Below are 26,130 nucleotides of genomic sequence, written 5' to 3' on the forward strand. Positions count from 1 at the left end.
TTAGCACTGTGACTTGATCTCTCCAAGCCTCTTTTTGTTGTCATTGCTGTTTTTTCAAGACAGGGTTTCTCTGTGTGACAGCTCTGGCTGTCCTGGAACTCCCTTTGTAGACCAGGCTGGCCTCGAACTCACAGTAATTCACCCAACCTTGCCTTCTGAGTGCTGGGATTGAAGGCACATGCCACCACTGCCCTACTCCAAACCTCTTTCTATCTGTGAAGTGGGGGGTAATGATGCTCACCTTGTGGGACCAGTGTAAGGAACAAAGTGTTCAATTCAGTCTTCAGTCAGTGCTCAGAGGGCTTCTGGCCTTCAGCCAGGATACCAGGGCTCATAGTAGGAACTGGGTCCAGGACCCAGGATGCTAAGTCCTTGGCTACTACCTGGCAAGAATGGGGCCTTCTGACAGCCAGGAGAAGTAGAAAGGGCCCAAAGTCTAGAGGAGGGATGGTACTACAAACCACCAAGCAGGAGTGATAGAGAGTGAGGTATAAGACACCAGAATCTTCTCACCGTCCTGAGAATGAAACTGCTCTGCTGGGAGCAGGAGAGCAATCAATGGCATTGGCAGGCCCCTCCTGCCCTCACAGATTCCTGGAAGAGGAAGCTGTTCCCACCCCATCACACCTGCAGGGAGGGCTAGCGTGTGTGTCCTCACCAGAGCAGGAAGGGGCAGCCTAAGAAGCCTGGCACTGGGGGCTGAACTCAGCTCCTTACAAGGACTCGTGGCCACCAGGAGAACACAGAGGGGGAAGCACTGAGATGCCGACAGACATTCACTCCAATCCCATGCTTGAGCGGAATGAAGCACACACATCATTAGCCGGAAAAATCAGATTAAGACAGCATGGTATTATTTGCAAATGGTAAACAGACATGGATACAAGCAGAACGCTGCAAAGAAAATGTAAATCTGAGCCCTGGTGCCCAGCTGTGGAGTTGCTGAAATTCAATCCGGCACACTTGGATTGGTAAAGGGGAGAGGGTGGCTGAAATGGTCCTTTGTGCCTTTCACAAGGTGACCAACCACCAACTTGAGTCAAGTGACCAATACCCCACCATTCAGGGAAGCCAGGGACCAAGGGGCTGGCAGGAAGGGTCCCAGAGCACAAGATGCATAGGCCGTGAGTCCAGTGACCTCAAGGGACACACAGATTCGTGGGTCCTCCTCCGGCATTCTACATGAGAATGGACATTGCCACAGATGACCAGGAAATACCTGAGAGGTACCCACCTAGACCAGGCAGTCAACCATGAAAATGCCCAGAATCCCTAAGAATCCGTATAAAAAATAAGCACTCTGTTATTGTCTAAAGTTCAGAATAAAACACATTTAAAATATCAAACTGGGACCAGGGAGATGGCCCAGGGGTAAAGGGCTTACAGCGTAAGCATGAGGACCTGAGTTCTGATGCCTAGCGCCTACACAGAGAGCCCAGCACATGCCTAGAATGCTAACACTAAGGAGGCAGAGTCAGGAGGATCTCTGGAGCTCACCGCCCGGCCAGTCTAGCTGAATTGGTCATTACACTCAGGGTTCAGTGAGAGATTCTGTCTAAAAAAATAAAGAGGAAAGTAATTGAAAGTGACACCTGGTGTCAACCCCTGGTCTCCATGTGCATATGCGCACACACACACACAAACACACACACACACACACACACACACACACACACACACGTCATGCAGAGTCGTCAGCTGTTATTCTCACGGCCTTTTCTTAGCCTGTGCATCTCTCGCCCCTCTGGTTGTCATAGGACACAACTCTCCAGACATCCAGGGCTGCAGGAGGTATGAACAACCCCTCCCCAGCTACAGAATCATTGGTGCAGAACTACAGACCCACCATGCCCCACAGAGGGGCAGTCCCCAAAGCGTCAACTCAACAGTTGACACTGATGATTGCCGAACAAGGGAGTCCCATCCCAGAGAGATGTCAAGGTCGGAGGTGGATTGAAGTTTGCTCTCCCGGAATGTCCGCAGCACAGCCTGAACACAATGCCACCATTTGATGCAGCTCCAATGTCCTTTCCTACAGTTGTGAGACAGACCTCACCCCATCCCCCAAGCTCCCCTTTTTCCAGTTAAGCACCAACACACACCTTCTCTTCATCCTGGACTTTGCCCTTTGGGCCCACCAGAGTCTGTCCCTCTGCCATGTGGGTGGGGAAGAAAGTGTTTATGGTTTTTCTTTCTTTTCACATTTAACTTTAAATCGACTGAAAATGCAACATTGTCAAAAAAAAAACCCTCTTAAATAAAGAAGAATTTAAAACTACTAAACCCTCCCCGTGCTTGTCTGGTCACCATGTGCCTTTTTCTCCTCTGTGCCTTGTTGGCCACATCCATGTTTCCATACAGCCATAAACCCCATGCACAGATCTTTGAGGCCTGTTGTGTGTGGTTTTAAAATCGCATTTACGTATTTACTGTTGGGAGTGTTGTCAGCATGGCACAGAGAACATATGAAGGTCAGAGGACAACTTGTGGGAGTCAGTTCTTTCCTTCTGCCATGTGGGTTCCAGGGTCAGCACCTGGCCTGATGGCAGGTCCCTTTACCACTGAGGCATCTTGCTAGCCCCCGCTTTATGTTTTTAAACTTCATCATTTTTCTAGGTTATATCATCATGATGGTAGAGCCTCCTGCTCCAGTTTGAAACTGAGAACGCATCTTAGCCCTGAGACCACTTGACGTGGTCTAAAGAGAAAGGATGTAGGCTCCCCAGCAACACTTACCAATGGCTACCGCCCACCACGATCTACATCCCCAAGCTTCGTGAGTGCGGCAATTTTCAGCACCATCTCTTCCACTCTCTACTGGTGTCACTTGCTTCGGGGCCCTCTATGTACCTAACACTCATTCATTTCACTAGACCAGTATTTGCTGAGGCTTAGTATGTATCAAATAGAGGTGTCAGCAGCTACACGTGCAATAATGACCAAGGTGGCAGTGGCCCCATAAGCTCGTAAAGGGTTGATGGTGGTGGTGACTAGAGTAATTCATCAAAGAGAGAGCAGGGAGAGGGAAGGACAGACATCCAGTAAGATCCCAGCGCATGCAAGACAAGGATGCTTCATGTATATACATCAGTTCAACATGTCCTCTCCAAAATGTGCCCTTTACAGATGAGGGAGAGGAGTTAAAGGGTGCATTCCCAGGATCGGAGAGCAAGTAACCAGCCAGCAGAGGCAAGACTCAAACCCAGGCCTTTCTGTCTTCAAAGCTGTGCCCTAGTCCCTTTCACGTTCACTGAGGTGAAGCTATCTGTCTCTACTGAACCTCCAGCAGGACTTAGACAAATTAAAGGCCATTGCAAAATCTCCACAATGTGTTTCAATTATTTCAAAAAAAAGAAACCACAAAAATAAAAAATAAATGGGATACTGCCTAGCCTCTGGGACATGACTACTTTTGGGAACTTTCTACCAGGCACATCAGCCAACTCCATGACTTAAACAGAAGGTAACTTGGGCACCCTATTTACATGTGCACAGCGAGAAGACATTTGTGCAATTTCACCCTTTCCAGGACCACTCTGACAACTGAGTACCCAAGAGGCGACTCCATCTGCCTCTTCTCGCCATCAGAATTTGAAAGCCCCCTCCTCCTGCATAATTGCTGCAGGCAATCAGCACCAACTGATCAATCAAACAAAGAAAATTGCAGGTTTGAAGCTTTAATTAAATCTATCCGGCACTATCTAATTAAAGAAAATCTTTACGATTCTACATACTCCAAAATAGAAGGAGCCCACTCCTTTGGGGTTCTACAGATAATTCACCATGCCATGTCAGGGCCTTCACCCTGCTAACGGTGTAGGAAGAGGCAACAGATAAAGACAACTGGTCTACCTTGCATTCTATTTAAGCTAAGTTCAAATCAATTTTAACATGGCGGGTCTACGGGGTTGCAGGAGAGGATGGCTATATGGAAGAGATTGTCTTTCATTCACAACACTCTCCACATTCCTTAGGGCAGATAAGCATTTATTTAGGTCATGGACCTTTATCTTATCCACCAGAAGACTGGTCACCATATGACCACGTTGGGGCAGAGAGAAAATGCTGAGAACTGGCTTCTTTTCAGCCATGAGTTTATTGGTCATTATGAACTTCCACTTTCTCATCTGCAAAGTGGAATGAATGCAATATGCCCTGGATTGTTAGAAGACAAAATTACATTTCTATGACCAGAAAGCTTCAACAACTATACAGGACTGGAAGAAGCTGCATTCAATAGCTGCACCGGAAGGGAGAAACCAATTGGGTGGTAGATTTTCAAACTCACCATGGTCTGGGAGAACTTTACGAATTCCTGCCCTCTCCTACCAAGGGTCTGATGGCTTTCCAGCTTTCTGAGAGACTTTATCTCAGGACAGCTACCCTGTCCTATTATCACTAAAACCTGCTAGATCATGAGAGCTGGAATCTGTCACTGTCCTCTGTATTCTGGAGTTTGCATATGTCTAAAATCAGCACTGCCTGTGACATGTAGCTGCAGGATTCTGGAGGAAGGACAAGTTGGTGGCGTTTCTGTCAGTCAGCCAGAACATTATAAAATAGTCCAGTCTTTTGGGATAAAACAGAGGAAGCAGAGGCAACACACAGGCATCTTCCCTTCTGTGGCTCAACAGGCATGTCACTGTCTACCAAAGAATAAAACTTAGAAGGTGATGAGAAAACTGAACCAGGGGCTGCAGGGCCGCACTCTGTCATGGGCATGGGAGCTCAGCCACCCGGGCTCAAGGTACTGTCTTGCTCAAGGGCATCACAAGGTCAGAAATCACTTCAGTGATTGCCACCCACAGACCATGCCACTCTCTGTATTGCCCTGACTAACTTCATCACTGCTGCTCCAGACTGCACAGGTGCCATGCTGTGCACCTCAGTGTCAATCATGTCACTAGGAATTTCTGGATGTCAGGCTCCTCTCCCTTAAACTTCGTGCATAAACACACAAAGGCAAACAAGTAGACAACAGGCCCCTCTGGAACAGTGGGAAATGGGTAGAGACACCCAACTTTTTTCTTCCGGGCTATGACTCAATAGTTAGCTGCCTAGTTACAAAGTCCTTGGTCATCCTATTCGCTTCTTAGCCTTTACAAACATCTCTCCCTGCGCATGAACTCATTTCATACTTATTATTGTTGCTCCCTACTCCCTGCCCCTCTCCAGACTGGGGACTGAACCTGAACCCCAGGGCTTTTTTTGTTTGTTTGTTTGTTTCTTGGTGTTCTTTGGTTTGTTTGTTTTTCGGTTCCTTGTTCCTTTTTGATTCACTCTAAGTGTGGATGGGATGGCATCTTTGTTCAATGATTATAACAGAGACACTGAGGATGATGGGATAAGACAGGGCCAGAGACTTTAGCACAAAGGCTGGGAGGAGAGGAATAAGCAGAGGCAGGGCCAACCAGAGAAAGAGAGAGAAAGTACCAGAAGGTGAGAAGGACCTGTCTCCATTTCCCTCTCTGTCCTAAGTATTATGTTATTCCCTAAACAACACAGCATAGCAATTGTTGACATAACATTTACATTGTATCGACATACATAATCTAGAGAATAATTAAAACGTAGGGAGGGTTGCATACACTGTATGCAAATGATGTGCCATTTTATATGAGACTTGAGCATCAAAAGACTCCAGTGTCTCTGGGGGTCTGTGCTTATTTGAGCTACTTATTGCTTTGACAAAGAAAAAAAGGGAAACGCTGACAAGAAACAATTAAAGATGGAAGAGTTTATTTAGAGTCACAGTTTGAAGGTAAAGTCTGTCGCGGTGGGGAGTCATGAAGGCAGGGACTTTGAGGCAGCTGGTCACGTTTTGTTCAGCCAAGAAGTAAGTGGAAAGCATTGAATGATCATGTTTGATTCGCTCATCCCCACTAGCCAGCCTATGGGATAGTGTCACCCATATTTAGGGTGGGCCTTCCCACGTCAGTTAGCCTGACCTAGGCAGTTCCTCACAGTCACACTCAGGGTTTTGTCCCCTTGCTGATTCCAGGTCCCACTAATCTGAAGCTCACTACCAGCCATCACAGAATCCTAGAGCCAAATATGAGAGGCCAATATTTATTATGTTTCTGTAGGTTAACCAATGGCTACTGTGGTCAACTATATTTAAAATGCCACATTAGAAGCCATGACCGCGTCTCCCAAGAGAAATAGGAAAATACAGTCGAGGATAGGAGGTAATCCTAATTCCAGCCAGGAGCCCCCAAGTGTCTCTGGAAGAAGCGACACATCAGCCAGGAGTGAGCAGGTGGAGGGTGGTGTACGGAAGAACAGCAGCAGGTTGAGGGCTGGGAAGAGCTCACAGCTTCTAAGACAGGAAGGGCAGCCAGTGGCGGAAAAGGAGAACTCCAGGGGAAAGCGCAGCATCCTCCCTAGAGAAGAGGACCTGTGAGACAGTCCAGCCTGGCTGGGCTCCAGCCCTGCAGTCCATCGCCAGTCGGTACAGAAAGGCCCTGCCCTGTGAGAGACACTGCATTTCAAGCCTGCACACACAGTCCCAGAAGCCCACTGCTAGAAGCCCACTGGATTACATGAGCAACTTGAAGGTGAAACCCTTGCCTTATGGATGCTATAACGCAGTGCACTGAATGATACATGATTTATAATGCTGGGATGCATGAAAAAGCGGCCGTGTCATTCATTCCTCAGCCTAATGAGCAGCTACCGTTTGCCTGGTTTGGTTACTGGGGATACCAGAGAGGACAAAGCCCCAGGCACATGAACCTTACATTCCAGTCCACAGAGGCTGCCAGTAAGCACGGAAAGTTCAAAGTCAGATGGTGGTCTGTGCTACAGAGGAAAATGGACAGTTGAGAGCATGCATGCAGCATGTCAAACACATATGAAAATCAGCAAGGTAGCTCTTTATGTGCTGGGTACTTGCTGCGAGGGTCTCAGTGAAACGTCCACCAGGGCTGGAGGACAGTTAGCAAAGGCCCAGGACTGGAGGGCTGGCTGGGGTGGAGTGGGTAAAGCGTGACAGAGAAGGACGGGGACAAACCCCAGAAGACCTGACTTTAATCCCTAGAAGCAACATTTGAAAAGCCAGGTATGGTGGTGCATCCCAGGAGGCAGAAACAGGACTATCCCTGTCTCTGGGGCTCAGTGGCCAGCCAGCATAGTCTCTAAGGGACTCCTGTTTCAAGGAAAGGTTAATGGTTCCTGGGGAACAATAGCAGAGGGTGTCCTCTGGTGTGTGCATGTGTGTGCATATGTGTGCAAACACACACACACATACAGTCTCTCTCTCTCTCTCTCTCTCTCTCTCTCTCTCTCTCTCTCTCTCTCTCCCCCAAGGGGGAAAGGAATCCCCTGTCCCTGTATATAATTCAGGGATAACACTACTCTGTATGCGCTTTTCATGGTGGATACCCAGAAGCATGCATTTGTCAAAACTGATGGAACTTCACAGCACTAAGAACGAATCCCTGTGTTCATAATTTAAAAAAAAAATTCATCGAGGGGGTCCTAGGATGACACGTTGGAGTAAAGGCAATGGCGAGGAACAGATCTGCACTCCAGACGTATTGGACAGCATTGCTAAGGAGAAGAGAGCACTGCTGGGTGACTTTGGGAAGCTTCAATGGCTGTCAGAGGAAAGGCTGCAGGAGCTGCAAGGAGGCCTGAACTCTAGGCTATAAAGCCACCATGACCCATGAGAGTGTGGGCTAACCGTTCTCACTTACCACTCCTGCTGGACAAGTGTGCAGACGCCTGGTGGGTGGAGCCACTTCTCTTGCTGTTGGCGTAGGTTATGGACTAAGAGAGACACGTCATGATTCACATGTGATTGAACTCAAGACTTCAGTCTGAATGTATGCTGTGTTTCATAGAAATACTGGCGTCTACACGTGGGGATAGAGATATATTTCCTACGTATGGGATACTGTGCTCAGATAGTCCCCCTGCCTTTTCAGCAAAGAGAACCTCAAAACAGTGACATTCCAATGATCACACATACACCCCAAACCCAGATCCTCATTTCTAGTGCATTTGTCAACAAAAGAAACTGAAGTTCCCGGGAGAAGTGACTGATTCGAGAGCTGGGATAGGAAATGCAGGTGACAAATGTGGAGCACCATGACAGGTGACAGCAGCAGTAACATAAATAATAATGACGGGAGCATCAAAGACACAGGAGCCCACACAACAGCTTCCAAGGAAATACGTGTGAGCAGCACTGGTTCACAATCCAAAAAAATTCAATAAATATTCATGGTCCAAAATGATATGAATGAATGATTGAACAGATGCACAAATGAGGACTGAGAAGATGGCTCAGTCAGCAACATCCCTGGTTAGCATCCCAAACATGAGAATCAAAGTTCCATCCCAGCAGACATGTAGAAACACAGGAGTGAGGGCACACACCAGGCAAAGAAAGGCACTGCCAGCCTCTCTTACCCAGGAAACCACAGGCCACAGTGAGAGACCTGTCTCAAAAGCAGTGTGGATGGCCCCTGCAGAATGACATCAAAGTTGACCCGACCTTCGCACGAGCATAGACATGCATGCACACCGAGACACCAGACACACAAGTACACAAACACACAAAAATGGATACGTGGAAGAGAATAGATAAAACCCTAAGGCAGGAGAATCCCACATGATGTGAGAAGACTTCACTCTCAACAAAAGGAAGCAGCCAGGCATCTCTTAGGTGTGAGCTATCTATAGCAGACAGTACTTCCTTTCACAGTGCGGGGGGTGGGGGTGGAGTAACTGGAGCACACAGTGTGGGGTGGAGTAACTGGAGCACACAGTAGTGGGTGGAGTAACTTCAGCACACAGTATGGGGAATGGGGGTGGAATAGCTTCAGCACATAGTGGAGGAGATGGAGTAACTTTCAGTGGGAAGTTTGACAAACATTACCCCTACCAGATCATTTAAATAAAAGTTTACTTCTTAAATTTTATTGGCTTTATTTATCTAGCTCTGGGAATGGGGGAGGTGCATGTGTGTCACAGTGCACATTAGGTCAGAGGACGACTTTCAGGGCATAGTCCTCTCCTCCCACCATGTAGGCCCTGGGGGTGGAATTTGGGTCATCAGACTTAGCTTAGCATTGAGTGCCTAATCTGAGCCATCTCCCCAGCTGCAGAAGTTTGTTTTTTAATAAGAAAATATGCAAACAAACAAAAGAGTTCTCATCTTTGACCTTAAGGGCAGAATGAAGAGACAAGGATGATAGCAAGGAGACCCAAAAAAAGGCCTTGGACTCACTCAGACAAGAAGTGACATCAGCGTCACCAAGGTGAGGCATGGGGTGGAGGTGGGTGGGGCTAAAGGGGTGCCTAGAAGAGATGGACCTTTGGACAGGACAGTAATATAATAGGGGAACATTTTCTGCATGTTCACTGCGTGTTCAGAATATTCTAGGAATATTAATTCTTTCTGAGAGCTGGGTCTTCACAACCTGTCTACGAGGTCAGCAATATAGAAGCCTGTCCTAGCTTCATTCAGCCTGTTGTCACGATTTAAAAAAAAAATCCTCTGACCAAAAGCAATATTAGGGAGAAAAGGGTTTATGAGGCTCATAATTCCTGGCTGCAATTCTTCATTAATGGGCAGTCAAGGCAGGAACTCAAGGCAGAAATTCAAGGCCGGCCTGCCAGCCTGCTATTTCACACAGCAGTACCTCCAACCAAGGCATTCAGTTCACAGCCAATGAAGTACAGCAAGAACCATAGACAATGCTAGTCCTTGGCTCTCAAGCCAGTTTATACTCCGTTAGTTTCTTAGGCTGCTCAGGGCCACCAGCCTGGGGATGTGGGTGCTGCCCACAGTGGGCTGGACCCTCCTACATCAACGGACAATCAACACAGTCACCAACAGACTTGCCCACAGTGCAGTTTGATCCAGGCAATTGCTCCGTTGAGATGACTGTAGGCTGCATCAAGTTGTTAGCTAAAAACAACAAAACAAAAAACAACAACAACCAGGACAGAACCTGATCATGAGGGAGTGGAAACTGAGGCCCAGAGGGGGGTGGGAAGCCTTCTCAAAGTCAAGCTGTTAGCAGGAGGTTGAGCAAGGATGTTCACCTGGGACACTTTTCTTAACCTAAACCTTCCTTCTTCTCCCCATAGCCTGTGTCCTGCCTGCTGCAGGGAAGGCCTGGGGGAGGAACTGCAAGAACTGTACCTTGATGTCAAGAAACAGGCACCAGAAGACAGGGCCACGGTCAGCCCTGGGGCCACACAACTGTAATCCAAATTATTCATGAGATTAAAGCAAGAGAGTTAGACTCACCTGGGCTACAGAGTGAGTTCAGAGTCAGCCTGGGTAATTTCAGGAGACCCTATCCCTACATAAACAGCAAAAAAATATATATGACTGGGGATGTAGTTTGGTGATAGAATATTTGCCTTGCATGGGTAAGGTCCTGGATTTAATACCCAGCACTACAAAAGGAACAAGGAGGGAAGGAGAAAGGGAGAGAGGGAGGGAAGGAGGGAGGGAGGGACAGAGGGATGGAGGGAGGGAGGGACAGTGGGCCAGGGGCACAAAAAAGAATTGCTTAAAGTCACTCCTTACTGCTTAAGGGTATATGGGGCCAGCTTATAGCATCAACTTTTCAGGGCACACAAGGCCCAAGGTCAGCCTGCCAGGGAAGCTTATGGCCCGGGGTGTCCTGAGTCCTTGTCTGCCTGTGAGCTCGAAAATAAACTTATAAATGCATCTCAGAGCTTAAGCAGCTAAGGAAGCACCAGCTGCAGTGCAAGGTGAACCTGGACAAGGGTATTTCTCCCTTATGTAAAAGCCAGTCACTGGCCAGGAGCAGTCGATGGGATGGGGTTGGCTCTGCCTCATGGAGTCACCTAGGGACCCAGGTTCTTCCAGATCCCAACTCAGGGAAGGAGACAGAAGAACACAGTAGGAACGCCTTTCTGGGCCAAGCCTGGACAGAGAGCACATGACCTCTGCCTCCTGGCCATGAAATCATGTGGCTCTACCTAGCTGAGCGGGCAACTGCTTCCCACCAACATATCGACACGTCAGAAGGGAGGCAAGATGGATGGTGAGCAGTCAGCCTTCTGTGCCATGCTGCCTAATGTGCCAGGAGAAAACAAACCTTGACGTCAAAGACAAACGGTGGCCTTGTGGAGAGCTAATCTGCAATACCTGACTAGGGCAGAAATCACCCCAGAAAGTCAATGGTGCTTTCTGGCCCTTCTACACACACCTTGGGCATCTCTCCATCATAGGATGTCGGGGCTGGACCAAGCGGTGGGGCTCCCCTAGATCTGAGTCTTCTTTTTGTATGTCAGGAGAATGTAGCTAGCCGTGTGAGGGGACAAGATTAAAGTAAGTCTAGGATGTGACTCAGTCGGTAGAGTGCTTGCCTGGCATGGGTGAGGCCTGCGCTCAATTCATAGCACAGGGTGAAAAAACCCACAAATGTGATGACACTTGCTTATAATCCCTGCACATGGGGGTAGATGCAGGAGGATCAGAAGCTAAAGGTCATCTTTAGCGACATGAAGAATCTAAGGCCAGGCTTGGATGTCTGAGATCCTATCTCAAAATGCCAAAACACTACCACCGCCACCAGCATCGCCAGCATCAGCACCACCACCACTTCCACCACCATCACCACCACCTCTACCTCCACCATCACCACCACTTCCACCACCATCACCACCACCACCATCTCCAGAAAAGCATTGGCCAGGAGGGGATGGAACCTAGGTCTCCTAATGCCTCTTACCATAGCTCACCCTTACACATTACAGCCCAGATCATCTAACCGTGTAACAGCTTGCCCTGTTGCTTACACAAACAGGATTTGGTGTCCTTTTCTATTTACTTAAATTCTAAGAGAACAAGAACTCAAGCCTCAGGTGTGTCTGTAGGTACCATCTCTGCTGATCAAGACAGAAAATTAGAAAGAAACGCAGGTTCTAACCTGTCTAGATCTTGAAAAGAGCACCCCTGAGTTATTAGGGGAGTCTGAGTAACAACTTTTGCTGCCCTCAAATGTCCAGGTAGAATTGAGGGTAAAGAAAGGGTGGCTGTACTATCCTAGCAAAAGTGGAACTGGCAAGAGAGGAGCAGGTGAATATGCACTTGTCAACTTCACTCTGAGTGATGCTGAGTCCGTGACCATGGCAGAGTCAACTTCACTCTCAAGTGATGCTGAGTCCGTGACCACGGCAGAGTCAACTTCACTCTCGAGTGATGCTGAGTCCGTGGCCATGACAGAGTCAACTTCATCTTGAGTGATGCTGAGTCCGTGACTATGGCAGAGTCAACTTCACTCTTGAGTGATGCTGAGTCCATGACCATGACAGAGTCAACTTCATCTTGAGTGATGCTGAGTCCGTGACTATTGCAGAGTCAACTCCACTCTCGAGTGATGCTGAGTACATGACCACAACAGAGCCAACTTCACTCTCGAGTGATGCTGAGTCCGTGACCATGACAGAGTCAACTTCATCTTGAGTGATGCTGAGTCCGTGACTATGGCAGAGTCAACTTCACTCTTGAGTGATGCTGAGTCCGTGACCATGATAGAGTCAACTTCACTCTGAGTGATGCTGAGTCCGTGACCATGACAGAGTCAACTTCACTCTGAGTGATGCTGAGTCCGTGACCATGACAGAGTCAACTTCATCTTGAGTGATGCTGAGTCCGTGACTATGGCAGAGCCAACTTCACTCTTGAGTGATGCTGAGTCCGTGACCATGGCAACACAATGGATGGGGCCAGTGGTGAGGATGGGTAGAGATAGAACCACCTCTTTAACCTAGGTCTAGAGTTCCACAGTGTCTTAAATACTGACGGCTATTAAACAGTACAGCTGCACATTAAGCAGGGTGAGCCTTTGTCACAACAACGGTGAGACCCTGCTATGGATGGCAAAGCATCCCAGGACCCCAATTCTGCCACCCACCTGTCTCTGTACATCACCTGCAGCCACCTCGCCCCTCTACCATATCTGCCCAGACCTACCAGGGCACAAGGTATCCCTGAATCACTGCAACTGATTGCCAGAACTTTAACCCTGGGGGACTCCTCCCTCAAATTCCTGTCAGCCAACCTGTGTCAAATTGGGTTTCAGGCAATTCTGAGAGTTAGAAGATGGGTGCCACAGCTGCACAGGCTCAGAGATAAAAATGGAGGTGATAATTCTCATTTCTGGGAAGATTAATAGAGAGAGAGCTAACAAAGTCCCTGGCACTAGAAAGAAATATATTTACTCCAGTCCCATAGCTGATTCTCTTCTAGCCATCTAAATGAACAATCACGAATCTAAGGCCACACAGAGAAATCTTTCTTCAGAAACTGTCCTCTAGACCCAGCCTTACTCTCTAGATGCTCTGGGCCTACAACTTGTGGTGGCATTGCTGTAGGGGACCTCAGCAGGCATTCATCTCTTCAAACTTTTCGTGGTTAGGATTAACAAGGATGTAGACTATAGTGGCTTCTAGCTACCAACCCTGTTCTGCCCCCCAAAGCTCTAGCCAGCCAGACCCCACAAAGTGTGCTGTCTGGACTCCCACAACGACTCTTCATTCGTCATAGGTAACTCTTCTGAGGGAAGACACGGTTCCCAGAAGCACATGTCCCCCGGATACAAATTTGAGCATTTAGGGCAAATCAAACATATTTACTTTTGCAATGTTGGGGGCTTGAGAAAATCCATAATGTCTTTGGCCTCAAGCCCTTTTCCTATTAATTATTAAACCCTTGTGTGTTTCGAGGGTAATTGAATCCATGTTTCTAATTAGTTTACACTTAATTCATCAGAACAATTTTTAAAGGGCTGATGGATGTCCCAATAAGCCTCATGGGCAGTTAATGAATCTTTATTTAAGAAGAAATTGGATACCCACCAAACTGCTAGCAACGGCTACCTCCAGAGAGCAGGCTGGGACAAGGGCAGAGGACGAAGGCACTGGGGCCATGTTTTCTCCTTACACTATTTGACTTTTCTGTAGTGATGGGTACTAACTGCTCTTACTATTGGAAGGAAATTGCTTCAAAAGATGTGAGGTGAAGTTTCTTTTCTTTCAAGAAATGAAATGTGTGTCATGGACCCAATGGAACGGTCAAAATCTCTGGTAGAAAAGGCTAGTTTGAGGCTCTGGAGACCACAGTCTACTTATTCCCTGGCCTCTTGGCAGTGCAGAGACTTGAGACACTGAACCTTGCCACTGTGTATTTTTGACTAACAGGTGGCATGAATAACACCAGTTGAAAACCTTCCTGTGTGCCCTGATTCTTGCGGACATAATGCAATGCCAAGCTCCCTATAATGGATGCAAAGCCCCCGCCCCGGTGATCTGGTCCCCTCTCTACCTCACAACACTCCAGCCACAATGAAGCAGCCCGCTGTCAATCATTCTCATCTTGCCTCTCTTGCTTTTGCCTGAACCTATCATCACAGCTTACCTTCCCCACGTCTCCCTCTACACTCTACTGCACTCCCTTCCTCCAGAGAGCATTTGTTCATTCATTTGCTCAGTAGATATCTGTCGAGCACCTGTTATATGTCAGTCTCTGGGGTAGACCCTGGAGCTACAGTAGAGGGGAAAGCAAGGGTTCTGGAATCACAGAGCTTATAGTGTTGTGGGGTGGACAAACACCACACACATGTATAACCTGGAAAGATGGATGCACGGTCACCTGAGTGGGTATCAGATCAAGAGGAAGTGTACAACAGCAAGAATCCATTACGGTGTAACTGTGAAATGTCTTCCATGGTCTCATATACTCAGAGACTTGTTGTGGATTATTCCTTTATACTGTGCGACAATATATCACTGTGATTGGTTTAATAATCTAAACGGTCTACAGTTAGGCAGGATTTTCAGAGCAGAGAAAATGTTGGGAAGAAGGACAGAGAAGACAGACAGACACGGAACAAGTCAGGGATCGAGGTAAAAGCCATGTGGTTGAACATAGATCAATAAAAAATATGGGTTAATTTACATTATAAGATCTAGTTTGGAACGAGCCTAAGCTTTCAGCTAAGCTTTCATAAGAAATCTCTGTGTGGTTATTTGGGAACTGGCTGGTGGGATGGAAAAATTCACCTACAGGGTCTGGCCATAAGCTAATGAGCTTTCGGGAAGCCCCCGAATCTTGACGAGTCAAATGTTCACCCTCATCTCACTCACCTAGTATTAAGGGTGTGGTCACAAGCTAAGTCACGGACTTTGGGGAAGTGACTGGACATTGAGTGGCTAGGCCTGATAAATACATAAGTCAACTCATAGAGTCAGCATTTTGGCATTTTTAGGAGGTGGGTCCTAGGAATTAGCTCAATGCGCATACATCCTCTATCGTATATCCTGCCCTAGCCTCTTCCTGTGCTCACCTTCCGCTGCTTCCTAGCCACTACGATGTGGCTTTCTCCACTCTGCCACACCCTTCCCACTATAACAGACTAATACCTCCAAAGCCCTGAGCCAAAATAAACCACGCAACCTTTTAGGTTGTCTGTGTCCAGCCTTCTGTTGCAGCGACAAGGTAAGCAGAGACTCCAGACTCCCTGGCTGAGGACATGACAATTGAGTGGAGATGTGGAAGACGAAAGGTAGCCAAACAGGGGGTTAGTTGGAAGGAGAGCATCTCAGGCCCCAAACGCGCATCCATAGATGTCCCTCACCCCCAGACCAGGACGCTTCCTAGCTCAGCTCAGTGTTGTCGACTGTCTGCCCGATTAGTCACCTGGCTCCCTCAAGATTCTACAAGTTCCTTGAAGGAAGATGCTGTCTTGTTAACTGTTATGTCTCCAACACCTGGCACTCCTGGTAGGCATCCAATAAATGTCAAACCCTGACAGTGAACGGATCAGAAAATGCGTCCAGCATGGTGGCAGGCACACAGTGGGCTTGCTGCGTCAGGTAACTTCTTGTCCTTCCCCAGTGTCCTCTCTCCCTCTCCCTCCTACCAGAATATTTCTTCCTCACCCCCAGGGGGCCTCTCAGCCACCTCCTGTTCACAAAAAGCACATTCCCGAAGGACTCCAGGGAGCGGACTAGCCAAGGACGGCCCTGTCGCTGTGCGAAGCGCACTACAGAATCCATCGGGAAGGTCCTAGGATGGGGGGAGAGGGCATCTGCTGCAATTCATATTCATAAGGAGACCGTAAATCTGGCAAATTTGTGGATCATTACAGTTTCCAAACAGGTGTCTAACGCCAGTTGAGTGAGATGGGGCACCAGCTCCAAACGGCTGCGACTACGCTCCACCTTAGGCTGATGACAGAGCGTCTACTGCCAGTAACGGAGCGAACGAGTCGTAGTGCTTCCCATAACTGGAGCCTGAACATCTAAATTAAGGGATGCTTAGCTGTGCTTAACTGGGGCAGTCATCACCAGCGCCCTATAAGCCCTCCGCCTCACAGAGACGCGGTTTATTAGCAGAGCCTCCATAGATTATGCTAGCTTGCGCTCCATTAGCAAACTTCATTCCACATTAAACTGCAGTTCAATGGGATGTTTGCCAGCTCTGAAAGGCCATCTAATTGTACAAAAGCAGAGACGTGGGGACTGTTTCAGTAATTCATCCAGGCAGGGCTGACACTGCATTATCTGGGAGGCACTTTGTTCTTTTCTTACTAATTTCCAAACTCCTACAGGCTCCCCCCAGCCTTCAGGACCGTTCCCTACCCCATTCTCCCACCCGGATCCATTATGAGAAGAATCTGATCAGCTTCTATTGTAAATGTGATTTCAAGCAGCCAGACGCTGCCTTCTGGCACCCCGGGATGTGGCGGCTGCTGAATAGCACTGGATGAAATGTGAGATCTTGCAAGGAGATGCTCTGAGCTCCCGCTGGAGAGAGGCAGGCGCGGGGAGACGAATGTTGTCTTCATAGGGCATAAGCTGCGCACACACGGCGCCCGGTGCCTACTGGCACCTCTCTGTCAGCGGCGCCAGGTGCGGCTGCCAAGGTGGTCTCATTGAGGAAGCTCCATCCCGCAGAGGAGGCAACTGAGGCTCACGCGGGTTGATTTGTTTGCCCAAGGTCACGGACAGATAAAGAAGACCGACGCAAGACAAGTCTGAAGCTGAGGTCCTGGAAGACTCGAGCGTCCCCAGGGAGGCTCAGCTGCAGAGCTACTGCATTGGCAGCCAGAGTTCTCTGCTGGGCACAGGCATCCTGCATATCATGGGGTTTGTAGCAGCATCCTTGGCCTCACCCTGCCAGCTGCTCCTGGCATCCTGCAGACATGCAATCAAGAATGTCTAGGAGGGCCAGGATTGTAGCATAGTGGTACAGTGCTTGCCTCACAAGCCTGAGGCCCTAGGTTCAATCCCGGACACTGCCACCTTCACACACACACACACACATACACACACACACACACACACACACACACACACACACACACCAATTTCCAAGTGTTGTCAGAGGGTCTGCTAACTTCTAGACTGCCTCCAGTCAAGAACCACTGCTCTTTCTTTCTGACAACTTGGAAATTTACACTTGCATTTTCTAGGTTTTTCTGTAAATGTTGTTTTTACCCATATCTAGCAATATTCAAGCCAACATACACATGTGGTTTTATTTAATTCCCACTGCCAATCATGAGGAAATTAAGATAGGCATGATAGGCCCATTTTATAGATAGGGACACTGAAGGTAGTGTGGAAGCAGTCTAGCAGGCCCTCACAAAGAAAGACCTGGAGCTCTTACGTGCTGTCTGCTTGCAGGGTGACAGACAGCACAGGTCCCTGCATGGTTCTGTCACAGTGAATCTGGTGAGAGGCTTGACTGCCTCAAGGCGCTTAGATTCCAATGTGTGTGTGGGGGGGGGGGATTTAAAGCACAGCTCAGAACCCACCCCAGGAGTGAGCAACTGCAGAAAGGTGGGTGGGTTAGAAGGGTTGGAAGCTGACTATTGATCAGGTGTTGGAGGGATACAGAGAAGAGAGGGGTATATTAGGAATGCAGAGAGAACGGCCACTGCATCGCGCCTGCCTGCTATGGTGCAGGCAGTAAACAGCGCTGCAAGTGATGCAGGTGGAGGGAAACCTGCTGCAGGCCTCTTGGTGGTTCCACTCCACCATCGGCATGGAAAGGAAAGGGAAAGAGGAGCATTATGGGATCTAGAACATACTGATACATTACATACATACGTGGCACACGCACCATACCCTGCACACACATTTCATACACATACACGTTAGACAGATTTGTGACACACTTCAGACAGCTAATGCTCCTTTACATATGTACACATGGCACACCTGTGCATGCTACATGATCTGCATATATGTTGCATGCATAAACTGGCTGCATTGCGTAACGCATATCACACACCTTGATGCATGCACAATCAACTTCCCTGAGCACAGCGCTTTTCCCGGCATCTTCCTACAGTGCCTGCAATTTCCTGATGGAGAAGTCTGACAGGAAGGCACAGGTGAAGTGTCAGGACAGGCCCAAAGTCTTTCAGAGACGGCCGAGTCCTGAGGCCTCAGCTCTGAAGGGCAGCAAGAATGCAAAAAGCAGTTCTGGAGCATGTCAGGAACTACAGCGGAGAGCTCTCATGTGACGACCCTGGGAGGTGAGACAGTCACCTCCATTTCACAGCTAAGGCTCAGAGTAGTCAGACTTGAATGACATCACACCATTAATAAAAAACAGAGATTGGGGGCTGGAAATAAGACTTGAGGTGGGGTAGAGTGCTTACTTTGCAGGTGTGAGGCCCTGGGTTCAGTCCCTTGCACCATAAAACAGGCATGTAAATACGTGTGTATGCGTATTTACACATATATACACATTCTCTCTCTCTCTCTCTCTCTCTCTCTCTCTCTCTCTCTCTCTCTCTCACACACACACACACACACACACACACACGCACAGATTATAAAATCTAGGCCTATATTCCTGTGAGTGTCCCACAGGAGAACTCTGCCAGAGATGACTCACCTGTTCTACTCGATGAGTGAAGAAAAATATCAGTGCACAAACATGCTCGCCAGCCACGTCCTGGCCAGATGGTAGGACACACTGTCCTGTACCCACACTTCACACATCACATCACACATACCTATTAAATGTCTGTGTCCTATATTGCGCACATCAAATGCATGTTCATTGTACATTGCATGCATACACGTCATATACATATCCGTGATATATGATATGCATGCATATGTAGCATGCATGTATGCAATGCACGTTTTCCTGTGGACTGGAATTTACTACAGACTCATGTGACCTGTTTCCTGTCTCTGAGCAACACATCACTGAGTCATCCTCTACTTACTCTCTTTCGTCCCCTCCAAGTCCCCAGAAAACCACTAGTGACCCTTGGGATAACTATTTCTCATAACATAAAAATCCATCCCATCTCCCTCTCCATTGTTCTGGTCCAGGCTGCCACAGTTCTACCAGGCCTGGCAGTCTCCTGAACAGACCCCTTCCCATGTATTTCTCATATAGCATCCAGATTATGCCAAAGTTCTCTGCTTAAAAACTTGTAGCTGAAGGGTATCTGCAATATATCTATAGCTAACATACTCCATGGTGGGACCCCCGTTACCCAGAGACAAGGCTGCCACTCTCACCACTTCACAGTGTTGTGCTGGGTCTTCTGGCCAGTAATTCCAGCAAAAGAAAAAGAGGACTATCCCAACTACAAAGGCGGTAGTCAAACTGCTCTCACTCAGAGATGTACACAGAATTGGATGAAGCAGGAGAGAATTCGGTAAGGTTATGGAGCACCAATCAATACAGCGAAGTCAACTGCATTTCTCCGGATTAGCAAAACTCAAATCGGAAAAATCGATTCTAGTCACAATGGCATCAAAAGAGCAAAAACCTGTTCGTTGTTCAGTCGGGAACGGAGCATCAAGGCAACAATGGGACTCCACTCCACCTGATCTCAGTCCTCGTGGAAGTGACCCGGGGTGTGAAAGAAATGCATCAACTCTGGAGACGAAGAAGAGACCTCGATCCCTATGCTCTGCAGCACTTAGGAACTTCCTCCAGATGACACCAGCCCAGCCAGCCAGACTCCATTAAGGGAAAGGTTAGCAGGATGTTGACAGAGAGATGCCACTTAAAATATGCTTCAAGGGAGTTGCTTTAACCACGCGCAGAGTGAAAAGCAGGGGAAAAGTAAAGAGACCTTGTTCTCGAAGACAGGGAAAAAAGGAGTGACAGCAACGGAGCTTAAAAATGGAAAGCGCTGAGCACCAGAGCCGAGTAAATCCATCATTTACACTCCAGAAGGTGAGCCAACGAAACTCTGCCGCTGAAGAACGCAGACCCTGTTAGGAACCCTTAAAAGCCCGGCGATGCTTAAGGGATAAGAGCTATCCCTGAAATGATGCCATAGGTAAATTAAAATAGAGGAACTGGCAAAGACTGCCCCCAATAAATGCAATTCTAAAAGAAATGAAAAGCTGGCAATATCAGTATCTAAGCAAAACTAAAGGCGAAAGAAATCACTGAATAAGGAAGAGAATTTTTTATATTGAGAAAGTAAAAAATTCACTGTGAAGATTAAATTCAAAACATATTTATCAGGAGTTGGGGAGATGGCTCAGTGGCTAAGACCATATTGATCTTACAGAGAACGAAGTTCAGTCCTCAGCACCCATTCTAGGCAACTTACATGTGCCTGTAACTCCAACTCCAGGAGATCTGATACCCTCTTCTGGCCTCCAAGGGCACCCATACTCATGTAGACACCCATGCATGTCTACACACACACACACACACACACACACACACACACACACACACACTTTAAAATAATGAATATAGGTCTTTTTAAGATTTATTGGGCAGGAGAGATGGCTCGTGGGTAAGAGACTTGCTGTGCAAACATGGAGACCTGAGTTTGAATTCCCAGAACCGGGCTGAGCATGGCCATGCAAACTCATATGTAACCTCAGTGCTGTAGAGGAATGGAGACAGAAAGATCTCTGGAACTTGTTGGCTGCCATCAAGTCCTGTGTTCAATGGGAGACCCAGGCTTAAATGAACGGGGCAGAGAGCAGCAGACTGAGGTGCCTGATGGACTCCTCTGACCTTGCTGCACGCAGGAGTACCCACATACGCATGTGTGCACCACATACACATGCCACACACTCACATCAACATGTGAAAATAAAAATATGCGTATGTTGAAGATACTGCAGCCAAACACGTAAAGTTAAAGCTTAGCTGTTATGGATAGCAGCAAGGATAACAGACAGGCAATGCAAGTCTGAGACCAGCCCACTGCTTATCTTGATGAATATCAATTAAACAATAAATACAAAATTATTTATTTTTAATTATTATTTATTAGTCACAAGACTAATAACGTGAATTTTCATTCATCAATATGGAATATTTGATTTTTCCAATACTTATAGAACATTTATAAAACATGATCTTAAAAGGAAGGAGGGTGATCAACAATCCCCTAATGTTGAAAGGCACAATCCAATCATAATGCAATAAAACTAGATCATCAGTTTTAGGAGAATAAACAAATAATGCATAAAAATTTGAGGCAAAGCCTCTGGAGTCAGGGAAAGAACAAAACTGCAATTAGAAACTCTTTCAGAAGTAACAGCTACCCATCAAAATTTACAGGATATGGTCAAAGTTGCACTTAGGGGGAAAATGCCTCTTAATGCTTTTATTATCAAACAAGAAATAATGGGACTAATTCAATTCATGAAACCCTCAAAGAGCAACGCCAGCCTCAGGTAAGTGGAAGAAAGGAATGGCTAAAGATGAAAGCAGAAATCGATACGTTAGATAATGGAGAAAGAATAAAATTGATAGCCCCAGCACTGGAGGTTTTAAAAGACCAATAAAACAGGAAAATGCCTGCCAAGACGGAAGAGATGGAAAGGACATGGGCGCCCATGAAGAAGAAGAGGCGGGCCTAGCAGCCATGAAGGCAGGAGCACCCAGTCCTAGGCCCCTCCATGACAGTGACTGATTTCTTTGAAACACGTGAAGACAACTGACGCGTGAATAAGAAAACCAGAACTCCATAATGTGAAGGGGATTCAGACAGACCTGGGAGTCCCCACCTGCGAGAAGCACCACCCCACCCCTCCCAGGGTGGCACACAACCATGCTCTCCTGGTGTGAGCTCCCATACTGCCGAGGAGAGCTCAGAGGAAGTGGGATCCTCCCAACTCTTCCTCCTAGCTGATGCTGCAAGACTCTGGCTTCTTCCGAAATGAACTGAAAGGAACATCACGGACACCACACAGGAGTAACCTACCAAAGGACAACTAGAGGCTGGTAACCAGAGCAGGGTGGGCTGTGCTTAGAAGGAACGCCCTCCCAAAGGCCTCAGTACCACCTGTGCCTGTGGCCTGGACACTCTCCCTAGATGCCGACAAGGTACAGCTGTCACTTCCCTTTCAGTGCCTTGCCCCCCAGTTACCTCCCCCCGCACTGCCTCCCCAGCTACCTTCATGCTTCTTTGCCTGCACAGCATCCACCGAGGAGATAACCCACACCAGGCTCCACATCAGCATGTGAACTCCATGGCGACAGTGGCTTTGCTCTGCTGACTGCTATGTTCTCCAGCCCTCAGGTCAGCACTAGCACAAAACAGGGAGTCACAGAATATTTGCTAAATGAATGAAAGGGGACTTTAGTCCCTTTCACGAGGTTTCATTAAATATTGCCTGTGTGCCACACCCTGTGCGATGTCACGGGAAGATGGATCAGCTTCGTCACGCCGGGAAGAAACCACCTCTGCTGCAGGCTTCCCAGACTCACTGGCCAGGGGCCTGCCCTACACATGGGGTGTGACATATTCTAGAAATATCCTCAAGCCAGGTTGGAGGGTAAGCCTGAGATAGGCAAGCTCACCCCAGACCTTCCCCTGACACACACACACACACACACACACACACACACACACACACACACACACACACACACACACACAGAAACTTGGCTGGTTAAACCATTAACCCCTCAGCAACCTGAGAAGTTTGGAAGCCTAGGTGAGAAGGCAGGACCAAGGTTTGTGATGGAGAGCATCAGGTCTCCAGGCCACCAACGAAACATAAGCTTGTCCTGGAACTTTCTGCCCAGAAGCCTGCCGTTCCTGCAGAGGGCAATTCCCTCTGTCTCCTCCTCCTCTGTGACCTCCTTGTCTTAGGAGGCAACTCCGTGGCCCAGCTGTCGGCCATCTTAGCCTCTCCGTGGTGTTAGCTTCCACCAGATGTGATGGCGTTAAAAGGGATGAGGGCCATCCCAAAGTCTCAGCTCTAGTCCCACACACAAGGCACCAAATGCAAGGGTAATTTTATCAGGTCTCCATGGTCCCTGACCCAGGATGCATGGCAGAGCACCACCCATCGCTCACAGCCTTCAGCCTCACAGTGACTTGGAGCCAGGCAAAAACACCAGCATTCCTCAGTGTGGGGAGGACATGACAGAAAGACAGACAGACAGACAGACAGACAGACAGACAGACACAGATATACTTGTGCTGGCAAAATCAATTTCAGTGAAAAGACTGGAATTTCTCCATCACCCCTTCTGCTTTTTACCCAGTTTTCCCAGGTGCCTGACATGGCCTCATCTATTGGATTCTTCAAAGAGAAAGGAATTGAGTGTCTTAAATGAAACTGAGAAGCTAGGCAGTCTGTCAATAAACCCCACACTCGGGAGACCGAGGCAGGAGAATTACAAATCTGAGATCCTGGGCTACAACGGCAAAACCTTACACTGAAAACAACGGCAAACAAAGGTATTGACGGAGGACCTCACAAAAAGGAAGTCAATGCCCTGCAGAAGACTTCCAGGGAGGGAGGGGCACACCTCTCCCCTTCCTGGGAATGTTTTTAGGTAGTTAATGATTGCTGGAGGTGAGAAAGATGCATTTTCTGCAGTGGTGTGGGCACTGGTAAGGTGTCTGTGCTCCTGCAAATAAGGCCTCACCCATGCCCTGGAAAGTAACCCTAATCTATATCTTTGGTTCACACATAAAATCAGAACATGAAAGATATGAAAGAAGAAGGGGAACTAATTGGAAGATGTGAAGGGGTCAGTGGGAGTAAGGGAGGGGCAAAAGAGCGACTATACTATACTCAAAATACATTCTATACATTATTATTTGTAATTGCTATATACTAACAGAAACTTAAATAGTAAAGCAGAGGTCCTCTCTTCTCCAAGCTTGGCTCGGGGCCCAGCCATCTGCAATAGGGAGTGGGGAGAACGGACCTTGTACGGAGGTTCTCTGCCTGGGGTGGGCCATCAAACACTGACAGAACATCGAAGTCCTCTTCCAGGGCAAAGGATTGGAACACGAGCTGGATCCGGTGCTGGTCCTCCGCGGTGATGGTCCATGTGCAGTTGGCATAATTGGGGTAGCCGTAAGGGAACCCTGGGCTCTCCACTGTCCCATTGGGACCTTGCAGTTGGAATGTGCAGTTCTGTCCTGGAAGAGAAAAAGGAAGCAGTTCAGCGTGGCCAGAAGAACTCCAAGACGTTTCCAAGAGGTGGAAATACTATCAAAGAGAACCAACCATCAGTCACTTTTCCAAGTGCTTCCTATGGGCTGCCCTGGGCTTGGCAGCCAGGGAAGAAAGATGGGGAGGGGTGGTGCATTGTGTTCAGTGATACTGAAGCTGGGGGACTCTCTCCAATCTCCTCTCTTACCTGAGGTTCTCTGTTCCCTGGCCTCACTCCCACCTTCCCTAGAAAACACAGCTACCAACGCATCTGCCCCATGCTACCCTCCTTCCTCCTCCACCCAAATGGGATTGTTGGAGTTACTTACTTTCTAGCCCTTTAAGAACATTTCTCACGCACACCCTGTTGTCCCATCTGCACTGAGGGTGCTTCCAATTTCAAATGTGCTTCAGACTCATCTTTCATAAACACTGCTCCATGCCACTCCTCCTGCAGTCTCTCTCCTCCCGCCCACAGTTAATTGAAACCACAGTAGGTCCCCTCATCCTTGGCCATGTCCATCAGGTCTGCCTTACGGTCCTACATGTTTGTCTGAAAGCAGGTACAGTGAGGTCCCAGACCAAATGGGCTGGGGATGTGCAACCCAGCTTCCTGCTAACAGGTCTCTCTGAGCCACTTACGCTGCTGCCGAAGCTCAGGCTTCACTCTGCTTCCCAGCCACAGATCTGGCTCCAGCAGAGCTTTCAAAGGACGATAAGTGATAAGCGGGAGGTTAGGAGGGGTTGGCGAGGTGGCATTTCTCCTTGGTTCTCCAGTACCTCCCTAGAAACAGCCAGTATGTGGGACCCTCCTGTACCACTGTACCTTCTCTGAATGCTCTGCTTCCTTTCCGGGCTCCATGCTGGAGTCTCTTGCCTCGGTCTAGCATAGAGGACATCCCATTTATGCACTGATGACGTACACTGCACAGTGCAAGCCAGCTGCCATTCCTGGGCCCCCAGGCCTGACGACTGCTTTGACACACACCCACTCTTCCTTTGGCTGCCGCTCACTCTCTTAGGGGATGGGATGGTATCCCCGTCACGGTGTCTACAAGAGACTGGAAATGATATCTTCCTCTCTTCACAGCCCATGGCCAGTGTCTCTGTCCACCCCATTACACCAAGCTCTTCCTTAGACTCCCAAGTACTCATTCATGTACTCTGGTCCTTACCAATCTCTTCTCTTTTCAACTAGGACTGGGTCATCCCCATCACCACTGCCTCCAACATCCAGGGGCTCCTCTCTGCTTTCAACAAGAAAAGAAAACTAATATCCACAGTGTTGGGGGGCCGGGGGGGTCTCCACGTGGTTTGGTGCTTTGAAAGCTCTCCCTTCCTATGCTCCAGCTTCCGGGCCAAAGCCCCACCTTCCTCAGTCCTGTGTCCACAGCCAAAGGCTTAGCAGTGCGCTGAGTTCAAGCCACCTTGCCCTCCGTCTGCCAGCACTTGACTCAACAGCACACTTCCACACTTCCACATGAATGTGGGAGGCTGTAAGCAGAAGAGCAGGAACCCTGTGGGTTGAAATTTCTAAATCCTGCCATCTCAGTAACAGGCATGCACACAGTCAGATCTCAGTCAGCTAGTAGTAGGGCCCACGTAGCCAGACAGTCTTTGTCTGGACAGTTTAAGAGCTCTGCCTTTAGTGACTTAAATTCACAACAGCCACACATTTGGACACTGTTAATATCTTCACTTACAGAGGCAGAATTAGAGCAG

At 48.2% G+C, this 26,130-nt stretch overlaps 1 protein-coding gene across 1 annotated transcript in view; it reads right to left on the reverse strand.

Annotated features, from left to right (window-relative positions):
- The window catches only part of Csmd2 (CUB and Sushi multiple domains 2), a 562,459-nt gene that overhangs the window by 471,324 nt on the left and 65,005 nt on the right, over positions 1-26,130 (reverse strand). The window contains exon 2 of the mRNA XM_085686610.2: positions 24,179-24,395. Within this exon, the coding sequence (XP_085542736.1) occupies positions 24,179-24,395 (217 nt within the window). The remainder of the gene's footprint in view (positions 1-24,178; positions 24,396-26,130) is intronic.

This window comes from Myodes glareolus, chromosome 3, assembly GCF_982192425.1.
Source record: "Myodes glareolus chromosome 3, mMyoGla1.1, whole genome shotgun sequence".
In the NCBI taxonomy this organism is placed as follows: domain Eukaryota; kingdom Metazoa; phylum Chordata; class Mammalia; order Rodentia; family Cricetidae; genus Myodes; species Myodes glareolus.